The 13287-nt window shown below is 42.9% G+C and overlaps 1 protein-coding gene across 1 annotated transcript; it reads left to right on the top strand.

The window, feature by feature from the left end:
- Positions 1–1693: 1693 nt before the first annotated feature.
- Positions 1694–10378, top strand: LOC115119420 (protein disulfide-isomerase A3-like). The gene is made up of 13 exons (XM_029648202.2): positions 1694–2005; positions 3427–3505; positions 3688–3805; positions 3909–4016; positions 4147–4276; positions 6743–6859; positions 7151–7276; positions 7565–7747; positions 8326–8434; positions 8653–8781; positions 8876–8955; positions 9060–9117; positions 9896–10378. Exons 1-13 carry the CDS (start codon positions 1872–1874, stop codon positions 9998–10000), a joined length of 1476 nt encoding a protein of 491 aa, XP_029504062.1. The 5' UTR covers positions 1694–1871; the 3' UTR covers positions 10001–10378.
- Positions 10379–13287: the final 2909 nt, after the last annotated feature.

Raw genomic sequence — 13287 nt, 5'->3', positions numbered from 1 at the left:
CCAGCTCTGACGCTTGTTGGATGTGGCAGGGCTTGAAAACTATTACGGACTACAAAGGGAAACCCAGACGTTGATGCTCGCTTCGAGGGTAGCAACACTAAAGCATGCACGAGAGCACCAGCTGTTCTGGATGACTGTGTGATAACACTCTCGGTAACCGATGTGAGCAAGACCTTTAAACCAGGTCAACATTCACAAAGCCACGGGGCCAGATGGATTACCAGGACATGTACTCAAAGCATGCGCGGACCAACTGGCAAGTGTCTTCACTGACATTTTCAACCTCTCCCTGACTGAGTCTGTAATACCTACGTTTCAAGCAGACCACCATAGTCCATGCGCCCAAGGAAGCGAAGGTACCCTGCCTACACTATTACCCTCCCGTAGCACTCACGTCGATAGCTATGAAGTGCTTTGAAAGGCTGGTCATTGCTCACATCAATAGCATCCTCCCGGACACCCTAGACCCACTCCACCCGCGCATCCCACCGAACAGATCCACAGATGACGCAATCTCAATCGCACTCCACACTGCCCTTTCCCAACTGGACAAAAATAATACCTACATGAAAATGCTGTTCATTGACTACAGTTCAGCGTTCAACACCACAGTGCCCATGAAACTCATCACTAAGCTAAGGACTCTGGGACTAAACACCTGCAACTGTATCCTGGACTTTCTGACGGGCCGCCCCCGCAGTTGGTAAGGGTAGGCAACAACACGTCTGCCACGCTGTTCCTAAACACACTGGGGCCCCTCAGGGGTGTGTTTTTAGTCCCTTCCTGTACTCCCTGTTCACCCACCACCTCATGGCCAAACACGACTCCAGCACCATCATTAAGTTTGCTGACGACACAACAGTGTAAGGCCTGATCACAGACAACGATGAGACAGCCTATAGGGAGGAGGTCAGAGAACTGGCCGTGTGGTGCCAGGACAACAACCTCTCCCTCAACGTGAGCAAGACAAAGAAGCTGATTGTGGACTACAGGAAAAGGCAGGCCGAACAGGCCCCCATTAACATCAACGGGGCTGTAGTAGAGCGGGTCGAGAGTTTCAAATTTCTTGGTGTCCACATCACCAACGATCTATCATGGTCCAAACACACCAAGACAGTTGTGAAGAGGGCACGACAAAACATTTTCCCCTCAGGAGACTGAAAAGACTTGGCATGGGTCCCCAGATCCTCAAAAAGTTCTACAGCGAGAGCATCCTAACCGGTTGCATCACCGCCTGGTATGGCAACTGCTCGGCATCTGACCGATAGGCGCTACAGAGGGTAGTGCATATGGCCCAGTACATCACTGGGGCCAAGCTTCCTGCAATCCAGGAAATCCCATAAAATTGTCAGAGACTCCAGTCACCCAAGTCATAGACTGTTATGAACAGATATGAATAGGCAATGAACATAAAAATAAAGACTATTTTAATATCTGTGATTGTATGTTATTTTTCAAAGAAATAACGTTTGTTTTACTGTATTTTAATTAATTGAGCTAAGGGATCAATATCAGTATGATTTCTTTTCAATACAATTATTCACGATATAGCCAAGGAGATGAATGGAGATTGGTCGTGAACAAGGAAATAACGTGTGCCGGACTCTTATTGGCTGATTAAGACCGTATGACGCTGTTTAAACTCCAATGGTAAGATGCCACACTTGGGTTCCTTTGAGAAGCTCCGGTAATACACATCCTCACCACTAACCTTTTCTCTCTTTCGAACAGTGCCACCAACATTGGGCCTAGCGAGAAAGCCTTGTACATTAGATTTCCCCCCCATTTAAAAACAAGCTTTACATTTCAAATTGCGCCTCTTTTTTATTTTTTATTATTGCAGGATTTAGAAGACGTTGGCGCGTTTTACAATGTTGAAATTGTTTTTCATTGTTGTTCTCGCCCGGGTTGCTCTGGCGAGTGATGTGATTGAATTCACGGATGACGATTTTGACAGTAAAATTGGAGACCACGGGATGATTCTCGTGGAATTCTTTGCGCCATGGTAAGATATACTAGCTTTGCGTTTCTGTATATCTTATACTGTTCAGTTACTCAAGCAAGAGGAATAACATTGGCTTGTCCAAAAGGTTAATGGGCCTTTTTAGAATTGATATAAACGTGGGTTAACGTTAGCAAAATTGTGTCCCCCAACTGCATCTAGCTAGCTAGGTACTGTTACCTAGCTGATAATGGTTAACTCATAGCCATGCACTTCCTAACTTGTTATCTAATTTGCCACAGCCTAGTCTTGTGACTCTCTTTTCTGCTCCCATTTGTTAAATGCACTTTGCTACGCGTTATTAAATGTGTTCGCTAACTAGTTAACTTAAGGTGTCTGGTTTGTTGGCTAACTAGTTGAGCCTGGCTATCCAGAACGTTTCATGTTTTAATAATAAATGGCCTAATTCGTAGTTTGTTTTGATCATTAGTTTACTAAGTTATCTTGTCTACCTCTGACTTTAACCTTAAGGCTAAATTATTAGCTATTACTATTGGAAATTACCTTACAATGAAGTTAACAATAACGACGTCGGGGGCTTGGCCTGCCACTGTTGTAACCCTCTCTTTTGGGTTGTCACTAGTTAACGCAGCCACAAAGTAAAACATTGACCATCTTAAAAATGGGTGAAAACAAAACATGTAGGGTTAGGTTTATAAAAATATTTTAAAAAGATAAATTATAGAAATGGGCGGGGCTTAGACATAATTATGCCGAGTGACGATCCACTCTTAGCAGAGTTGCCAAAATTCCGATGCATCCGGATTTCAAGGATGTAACTAAACTGAATGTGGCTTCTTCTCAGGGGTTTATTTTTTTACGCCTGCTACGTGGTCATTGCTAGAAGGATCCAGCGTTTGTCAATTTTTTTTGTGCATTTTATTTAAAGCTAGTCCTAACCTTAACCTAATTCTCCTAACCCGCTGCATAAATTTTCCTAACCTGTCAAATCTGTTAATTTGACAAATGCTGGATCTCTTCTGGCTATGACCCTGCTAGGTTCTTTACCTCAGTGACAATATTAGTTTAGTTGTAACCTTATGATTGGCCAGTGAAGCTTGGGTGGCTACTCCCGATTGGTCCCAAAAACCTTTACATAGTTCAACAATGCTGTCAAACTTTGGCAGGGCTTCCTCAGATAATCAGATAATCTTTTCAAGATGGGTGATCAGATTTGATAACTTCATACAGGTTTGTATTTTCCAAGCAATATGTGGATTTCCTTTTTTCTCTCAAAACATTGCTGCTGCATTTATTTCAACGTCCATTTACACGTCAATTTGATCTGTCACCGTGGTATCAAATTCCCCCTGCTTTTAACTATCACTAAGGCCTGAACGGTTCACTGCCTGGGAAGGCAACATAAAGGCCAAGATTTTATTGTTTTACAGATGATCAGTTTACCTCACTTGTTTGTCCTGTAGGTGTGGCCATTGTAAAAAACTAGCTCCGGAGTATGAGGTGGCAGCCACACGTCTGAAAGGCATCGTCGGATTGGCCAAGGTACTTCAGCCACTTAATGCACCTTACATTTTTGACCTTTTGGTCTTAAAAGGTTGTGTGTGTGTGTAATACCTACCCCACACTTATGTAAAGACAGCCATGTCCATAAGGTTTCTATAAACTGAGCTAGTTGCACAGTTTGTGCTCTAGGTCACACTTAAGTGATGGACATCTTGCTTTAGGTCGACTGCACAGTCCACAACAACGTGTGCCAGAAATACGGAGTCAGCGGTTACCCAACACTGAAGATCTTCAGAGATGGAGAGGACGCTGGTGCCTACGATGGACCCAGAAATGCAGGTATTTAGCCAACATTCAATATCGTCTTGTCCTGATGGGCTGAGTCACTGCCTGTTATCCACCTAATTACATGTTTTTGTATTTCAATTGTTTCTCTTGTCAGATGGAATTGTCAGCCATCTTAAAAAGCAGGCCGGCCCAGCTTCTGTGGAGCTCAAGACCGAGGCAGATTTCACAAAGTATGTCGGAGACCGTGACGCAAGTGTTGTGGGTAGGTTTTGCCTTAACGTTGAGTTCTGCATGAATAAACAAAACCAAATGACTGAGTAAAATGTCTACTATTTGCCTTTGTCGTCTGATATTTGACTGTATGCTGTGTTTCCTGTGTCTGTCTTGTCCAGGTTTCTTTGCCGACGGTGGAAGCCCAGCCAAAGCAGAGTTCCTGAAGTCGGCCAGTGCCCTCCGAGAGTCCTTCCGCTTTGCACACACCGACTCAGAGGATCTTCTCCAGAAACATGGCGTAGAGGGAGAGTGAGTGTTCTCTGATCATTGGCTTGTTCATCCCTGTAAAGGGATGGTTCACTCAAAATACAAACATGTTTTCTCCACTGTAGGCGTCAGGTAAGCGGAAAATCATGTTAACTTGTATTTTAAGTGAACTGTCACTTTAATCAGGGACACAAACTAGTCACCTTTTTGTGAAATTCGCTGTTTTGAATCCAAAATGGGTGACGTACGTGAATCGTAAATCCAATGAGATGTTTACGGGGGGGGGGTTTAATCACTACTGGCTGTAAGCGAACGAGTGATGCACCTCTGCCAATCGTTACATAACAGAATGCAGCACGCGACTGAAGAGAGGAGACGCAACCAATGTGCTGCTTACAGCATCAGTGAGCGCTCTGGAAATACAGCAGTAGGGTGCAAAGGCAGTTTGCCAGTTAATTTACAGCAGCGCGTCCCCTGAACGATAACCAAGAGGTAGGTCAGAAGCCTGACCACGGAGACGGGGGTGAATGAAGGTGATGAAGCGTACTTCATGAGCTGTAACTGGAAAAACAACTGGCATTTGGAAAGTTTGAGGTGAGGGAGAAAGTGTGGTGGAACAAGTATTAGCATTGTTAAGTATCTTGTTAGCTGGATCTATTTCTCCTCCGTAAGCTAGCCAGAGAAATGTTGAGCAACATTAGCTAACTTAGCATATCAAATAATTGAGTCTATTGTTTTGAACATTAGCTGGCTAATAAAGTCAGACAGTTAGCTAACGTTAGTAACCTAACCAATTCGCTATAGTGTTAACTGGTATACGACTCCTTGCCATTCCTCAAGTTATAACGTGTTAGCTGCTTACTGGACCCTGGCAATCTGTGTGAAATGTTAACTAGCTAACGAACTATCTGTGATCAAATGTTTTTGCTCTACAGTATGTGGTTAATTTTCAGAATGAGAGAATTAAGTGAAAATTAGGAGTTTCAAGTGTAGCTGCAGCTGGAGCCTGTCTTAAACTGGATGCCACTGTAGAGTTGAAAGGAACACCACACACTTTCCCTCTTTCAATACAGTGGATAAAAAGAGGTATGCCAGGTTCTCTCTGCCTGAAATAGATTATGCCAACATAGGGTATCATGCTCTGCTGGCACATTGTAGAACAGATGTCCACAGGCAGACAGTGAACAATGTAGTAATGTGCAGTGTAGCACACAGATATGACTTTTGTGAGTGAGGGGGTGGTTATTTCATTTTTTTTACTCAGTGAACTTTATTTTTGCACACATGTAGCCTTGTGCACTTGATAGATGTCTGCTATAGTGGCCACTATAATAGAGCAATTCTATTTCTACTTTAAGATTTTTTTCACAAGTGCGATATTTAGATGTGTGTGTGATCACAAGTGTTCTATTATAAAGGCTGTCGTGGCTAACTGCAATATTAGTGTGTTTTTTTTCTTCTCAAGACTTGAGTGTCATTTGCAGTAAAGTCTAGGCAACAAATGACATTGGGTTGCTTACATTCTTTTAGCTGTGAGTTAGGTTCAGATTAACCACTTTTTATTTTACACACAGAGACTGATCATGTAGAACATTCTTTGTTTAATTAGTTAAAACCTGCATTTTCCTGCATTTTATTTTCCTCCTATGTTTCAGTGCAAAAATGAAGTGTCACCTTTTTGGACCCTCACCAGTTTGCGTCCCTGTTTTAATAATGCTCACTGTTTGCGTCCCTGTTTTAATAATGCTCACTGTTTGCGTCCCTGTTTTAATAATGCTCACTGTTTGCGTCCCTGTTTTAATAATGCTCACTGTTTGCGTCCCTGGTTTAATAATGCTCACTGTTTGCGTCCCTGGTTTAATAATGCTCACTGTTTGCGTCCCTGGTTTAATAATGCTCACTGTTTGCGTCCCTGGTTTAATAATGCTCACTGTTTGCGTCCCTGGTTTAATAATGCTCACTGTTTGCGTCCCTGGTTTAATAATGCTCACTGTTTGCGTCCCTGGTTTAATAATGCTCACTGTTTGCGTCCCTGGTTTAATAATGCTCACTGTTTGCGTCCCTGGTTTAATAATGCTCACTGTTTGCGTCCCTGGTTTAATAATGCTCACTGTTTGCGTCCCTGGTTTAATAATGCTCACTGTTTGCGTCCCTGGTTTAATAATGCTCACTGTTTGCGTCCCTGGTTTAATAATGCTCACTGTTTGCGTCCCTGGTTTAATAATGCTCACTGTTTGCGTCCCTGGTTTAATAATGCTCACTGTTTGCGTCCCTGGTTTAATAATGCTCACTGTTTGCGTCCCTGGTTTAATAATGCTCACTGTTTGCGTCCCTGGTTTAATAATGCTCACTGTGTTTGCGTCCCTGGTTTAATAATGCTCACTGTGTTTGCGTCCCTGTTTTAATAATGCTCACTGTGTTTGCGTCCCTGTTTTAATAATGCTCACTGTTTTCTTGTTTGATGTGTAATCTGATGCCAGTATCATCTCGTGTTCTGTTTTATTGCAGGGGAATCATTCTGTTCCGTCCATCACGCCTCAACAACAAATTTGAAGAGAGCAGTGTGAAGTTCAGCGAGGACACGTTTACCAACGCCAAGATCAAGCCGTTCATCCAGGACAACATGTGAGTTTTACCACAATTTTCTCCCTTTTGTGTTGCTGGCACTGGTGACCCTTTTTTAGGCAGTTTTCAAGGGATTCTTTTTGAATGAGTTCTTGGGAGACGTATGGACCAGTTAAGACCAGTTTCTCTGTCAAGAGCAGCCTCTAATTTTTTTTTGTTCAATCCCACTGTCTAGAATGAGGGGATTGTTTTTCTTGACAAGTTGTACCTCTAGTCTACTGCGTCTTGCATGCTGACATTTTATGAAACAAGTTGTACCTCTTACACTGCATGTTTCTCTTTCTCCGTCAGCTTTGGAATGTGCCCCCACATGACTGACGACAACAAGGACCAAATGAAGGGCAAGGACCTGCTGGTGGCCTACTACGATGTGGACTATGAGAAGAACCCCAAAGGCTCCAACTACTGGAGGAACCGGTAGGGTCCCTAATAAATAACACTTAATCCCAGGAGGGAACCTTCCTTTTGTCTCATGTGCTATGTCTTGTTAACGTGTAATCTCTCCAGCTGTCAGTCCCTAAGACTCAACTTGTACCTCATGTTGTGTACTCTGAAGGCTGGTTTCCTGGACACGGATGGTAAAGCATGTTCAATGGAGATTTGCAACAGATTTGCATTTCAGTGGCCTATTTGGGATGCATGATAAATGTTCCAAGGTGTTGTTATATGCAATGAACCCAACTTCCTCTCTCTCACTGTCTATAGGGTAATGAAGGTGGCTAAGGGTTTCCTGGACCAGGGGAACAAGCTGAACTTTGCTGTGGCCAGCAAGAACGGCTTTAGCCAAGACATCGCTGAGATGGGCCTGGACGCCAGCTCCGGGGAGCTTCCCGTGGTCGGTATCCGCACCGCCAAGGGAGACAAATACGTCATGACCGAGGAGTTCTCGTAAGTGTCACTTATCACCACACAACTCCAAATGGCTCTTCGGACATGGTATCCCTTAGGATAGGGTGATGAACATTGGTGGAGAATTTACTGGTTAAGAGTTTATTGATCAGACAAGTGCTACCTGTTATTTAACTAGGGAATTCACTTACTGTTTGTGAGTGTGCTCTCACTCACTCAGTCTAATCTGCCATAGAAAAGGAAGATTTTCAAGCATCCCTTGAAAAATGTTAAAGGTTTTGGGGCTTTGTTGCCAAGTTTGACATTTGAAACTCTCTGCAACAAAGGATATCAGCCAGAACTGCAGTTTAAAAGCAGACAAAGATTTACACACGTATTGTCTTACTACCAGCAAGTTAAATGCTTTACTTTCCACTGAAATATAGCAGCTCTAATGGGTTACGGTGCCCTCCTACAGGTAGGAACTTCCTGTGTCTGGGTTTTATTTCTCTACTGGTTCAGTACAATGAAATATAGCAGCTCTAATGGGTCACGGTGCCCTCCTACAGGTAGGAACTTCCTGTGTCTGGGTTTTATTTCTCTACTGGTTCAGTACAATGCCTTGGGTTTTTACACAGACGTGACGGCAAGGCCCTGGAGCGTTTTCTGCAGGACTACTTTGACGGCAAGCTGAAGCGTTACCTCAAGTCTGAGCCAATCCCTGAGAACAACGACGGCCCAGTCAAGGTGAGTCTGCGCTTGAGACTGACTGACAAAATGTGTAATGGAAGCAGCAACTTCGATGGTTTCCAATTGGAGCAGTGCGTTTGGGGAGGATCTGTTTGTGTTGCACTGTCTGACAGATGTCCCTGTTTTACTCTACAAAGAGGCATGGCTTTTCTAGGTTTGTCTGTGTAAACCATTCTCACCAAGGCCAACCCTTTCCATCCTTTGTTGTCCTCCAGACTGTGGTAGCTGAGAACTTTGACGCCATTGTGAACGAGGAGGACAAGGACGTGCTGATTGAGTTCTACGCCCCCTGGTGTGGTCACTGCAAGAGCCTGGAGCCCAAGTGGAAAGAGCTGGGAGAGAAGGTAAGGGCTACTGATTTGAAATGATGTGATTATGGCCATTCTTCATTGGCATGTGATACTAAACCCCCCCCCCCCCCCCCTTTCTACCTCGCAGCTGTCCAGTGATCCCAACATTGTCATCGCAAAGATGGATGCCACAGCCAATGACGTGCCATCCCAATACGAAGTCAGAGGGTGAGTGATACATTTCACTATTTAGCAAGTGTTTGACATGCAGGCGGTGTACATGTCATGGCTGTTGCTCCTTAATCATTATGCTTTTAAATTCCATGTTTCAGATTCCCCACCATCTTCTTCTCTCCAGCTGGACAGAAAATGAGCCCGAAGAAATACGAGGTTTGTTCCGAGTATACACACAACCCCAGATAGAACAATGACACATTTCACCGGATGTATAAATGTGAAGCATCCGCTTGGTATTTCCACTCACTACCAAATATGGTGATGAGAGGAAGCTCATTGGTTACCAGTGGGAGGATATGGAAGGTGATGAAGTTTGGTTTACATTCTGCACATTTTCTCATCGGTGAAACAACCTTTGATCTCAATAGTGTTTTTCTGTTCCCAAAACTATAATCTGCTATGAACAGAGTGGACTAAGTTGATTTTCTAGATTACATTTTTTTGTGTCGACTTCACTCTTTGTTTAAAAAATTATTTTAAATTATTTTTTTATTTTTTAGGAGTGAAAAGGCAAATTGAGGTATTGCACACACGCTCTTCAGAGTAGGCGTTCCCTAACGGAAATATGCAAATGTAGGCTAGAATACCCATAGGTTCTCGCTAGATGCTACTTGTTCTGCCCACTACAACTCATTTGTTCCCATTTGAAACGACTGCTTTGGTCTAGCTTGGTTTAGTTGTAAAAATAAAAATACATTTTTGATATAAATGCAAATCTTTAAAATCCAGACAGAAAATATTTACACAAGAAGCAATCTATCACACAGTCAAACTCTCAGTCGTTTAGTTAAGTTCACCATTCTGCGATTCTCGCTGTTAATAAACATCGCTCATAGAAGATTCCAAGGATACTCTCACTCACATGTAGGACTTATTGTGTCACATTGATGCTGCAGCTAACCTGGCTTGTCGATGTTTTCCTTTCTTTCAGGGAGGTCGTGAGGTCAGTGACTTCATCTCCTACCTGAAGGAGGAGGCCACCAACCCCCTGGTGGCTCAGGAAGAGGAGACGTCCAAGAAGAAGATCGAGCTATAGAAGCTCAACTGGAGCCCACATTCCAAGGAGGGGAAAACACTGACAACTAAATTATATTCCAATCTTTAGTGAACTACAGAATGCTCTGAGCCCAGTTGAGATGAGGGTCCTGCCGCTCTGCGAACACTGTGGAAAGTGACGGTGGTGTCCAGGGCCTGCCTGAATATTTTTTATTTTTTTGTTGCCTCAATGAAATTGAGTATTTCCCCTGGTCTGTCTGTACCTCTGATGCACTTTGGTACAATAACAATTTCCAGTCATCTATTAGTTTATTATTTCTGGAAGAGGGGAGTTATGGTGAATTCCTTTTATTTTGTACCATGTCTTTGTTTTTGTACATTTGAAAGGATTGTGAAATAAAAAGGCCCACAAAACCAATATGTTTTGTTTGAATTTATGAGATGCGGCTCGTTTCTGAATTCCTTGAGGGGGGGGGGGTATTTCTAAACTATATTCTTCCTGATTGGTGCAGCGGTCTAAGGCACTGCGTCTCTGCTAGAGGAGTCACTAAAGACCCTGGTTTCGATTCCAGGCTGTATCACAACCGGCCGTGATTGGGAGTCACATAGGGCGGGAGTCACGGCGCGGCGGCACACAATTGTCCCAGTGTCTTCCAGGCTAGGGTTTGGCTGTCATTGTAAATAAGAATCTAACTGATTTCCCTAATTAAAGGGTAAATTAAATCACACGGGACCCATTCAATAAATGTAGTGTTGCACTTCTAACGGGCGTGTTTCCTGGATGCAGTCTAGGCTAACTTCTGGACTGAAATGCTCAACAGAGTTACTGAAAGGTTGTTTTGGACCTGGTATAGGCTTGTTTCCAGGAAACTGGCCTTGCTTGTAAGCGGCTACTTCCAGACACCAATGTGCTCTGTCTTTGTACTAAAGTAAAGTGTCACGGTTTATTTTCATCTCGTGAAACACTGCCTTGCTTCTCAACGAAAGTGAATAGTTTACACTTTGAAGATGTTGCTGTGTAATTTCATTGATCCCAGAGCAGAGGTGTGAAAATCCGCTTTGACCACTGACAATTCCTATTGAAGTGACTGGTGGGGCAGGGCAGAGATACTGGCAAGACAAAACACCCTTCCTAAATTTGGCAACTGATTTTTCTGGAAGTCAAAATGGAATTGAGCCAGCCATGATTACCTGACCCTGGGTTTTCCCATCTAGGGAAAAGTTGTTGAAAAGATGACTATACACATCTACATTTGGTTCTGATTAAAAGGTGAAATGACTTAAATGTCATTTCAACATTTTATTGAACCTTTATTCAACTAGGCAAGTCATTTAAGAAAAAAATCTTATTTACCATGACGGCCTACACCAGCCAAACCCTAATCTGGACGACGTGCGCCGCCCTATGGGACTGGAGTTGGTGGTTGAAGATATCCCTCTAGTGGTATGGGGGCTGTGCTTTGGCAAAGTGGGTGGGGTTATATCCTTCCTGTTTGGCCCTGTCCGGGGGTGTCCTCGGATGGGGCCACAGTGTCTCCTGACCCCTCCTGTCTCAGCCTCCAGTATTTATGCTGCAGTAGTTTGTGTCAGGGGGCTAGGGTCAGTTTGTTATATCTGGAGTACTTCTGTCCTATTCGGTGTCCTGTGTGAATTTAAGTGTGCTCTCTCTAATTCTATTTCTCTCTCTCGGAGGACCTGAGCCCTAGGACCATGCCTCAGGACTACCTGACATGACTCCTTGCTGTCCCCAGTCCACCTGGCCGTGCTGCTGCTCCAGTTTCAAGTGTTCTGCCTTATTATTATTGGACCATGCTGGTCATTTATGAACATTTGAACATCTTGGCCATGTTCTGTTATAATCTCCACCCCGCACAGCCAGAAGAGGACTGGCCACCCCACATAGCCAGCCTGGTTCCTCTCTAGGTTTCTTCCTAGGTTTTGGCCTTTCTAGGGAGTTTTTCCTAGCCACCGTGCTTCTACACCTGCATTGCTTGCTGTTTGGGGTTTTAGGCTGGGTTTCTGTACAGCACTTTGAGATATCAGCTGATGTACGAAGGGCTATATAAAAAATAAAAAATATTGGATTTGAATCGATACAACCTGGAATTGAACCAGGGTCTGTTGTGACACCTTAAGCACTGAGATGCAGTGCCTTAGACCGCTGTGATACAGCCTGGGATGGAACCAGGGGTCTGTAGTGACTCCCCTAGCACTGAGATGCAGTGCCTTAGACCGATGTGCCACTTGGGAGCCCAAACATGCTTGCATATTCATGGACACAGTATCAAAAATTGGTCTATGAACAATTTTATTAACCATCATACATCACTCCAGTATTTACACACACCATTGTTTTTACAACATTCAAGATTTATTTCACTACTGAAGAAGCCTGACTCAAATCACCTACTGATATTACATTTACATTTAAGTCATTTAGCAGACGCTCTTATCCAGAGCGACTTACAAATTGGTGCATTCACCTTATGACATCCAGTGGATATTCAAACATCCAAAATACATTTATTATTCCATGTCTCGTTAAGTGAATTAATGCCAATAGTTATTAGCAAAGGGGTTTTCATTCGGTTTTGCTATTTTATATTTACATTTCATGTAACATTTAATCATTATTTATGCAAACCAAAAATTATACTGTTTACAAACAATGGAGTAAAACAAGTTTATATTTTTACCCTTAATCAATGGCATCAACATATTGATAAACCAATTAACAAATATGTGAAAAACAGTACAAATTCAGTATATATCTTTCACCTTGTCAAAATTGTGCATGATATACACTTGGTGTACAAGACATTATAGAACACCTGCTGTTTCCATGACAGACTGACCAGGTGAATCCATGATCCCTTATTGATGTCACTTGTTCAATCCACTTCAATCAGTGTAATGAAGGGGAGGAGACAGGTTAAAGAAGGATTTATAAGCCTTGAGACATGGATCGTGTATGTGTGCAATTCAGAGGGTGAATGGGCAAGACAAAAATATTTCAGTGCCTATGAACGGGGTAGTAGGTGCACTCAATATTAGGAAGGTGTTCTTAAGATTTTGCACACTCAGTAAATTTAATATCACTTTTCAACCAATCCAGTGCATTTTTGTTAAATTAAAAATTGAGAAATCAACAATATGTCAAAGGATTTAACTAAACAACATAACCTTCACTCCAAATCAAAACTCCAACCCTACAACCTGATTTTGGACGATATTACCTGTAATGCTTCTTACACCCAAGGATTATTATTCCCAAACTATACAGCAAATGTTCCGGGAAGCAAACAGAAACCTGAAAACACCATCCAA

This window comes from Oncorhynchus nerka, linkage group LG17 (genome assembly GCF_034236695.1).
Source record: "Oncorhynchus nerka isolate Pitt River linkage group LG17, Oner_Uvic_2.0, whole genome shotgun sequence".
Taxonomy (NCBI): Eukaryota; Metazoa; Chordata; class Actinopteri; order Salmoniformes; family Salmonidae; genus Oncorhynchus; species Oncorhynchus nerka.
Note: the sequence above shows the minus strand (reverse complement) of the source record. Positions and strands in the feature narration are given on the sequence as shown.

Excerpts from the sequence above, each read along its gene's own strand:
- LOC115119420 (XM_029648202.2), top strand. The coding sequence starts at position 1,872 with ATGTTGAAATTGTTTTTCATTGTTGTTCTCGCCCGGGTTGCTCTGGCG. Across the intron at positions 3,506-3,687 it reads GCATCGTCGGATTGGCCAAG|GTCGACTGCACAGTCCACAA; the intron begins GTACTTCAGCCA and ends ATCTTGCTTTAG. Across the intron at positions 7,748-8,325 it reads GTCATGACCGAGGAGTTCTC|ACGTGACGGCAAGGCCCTGG; the intron begins GTAAGTGTCACT and ends GTTTTTACACAG.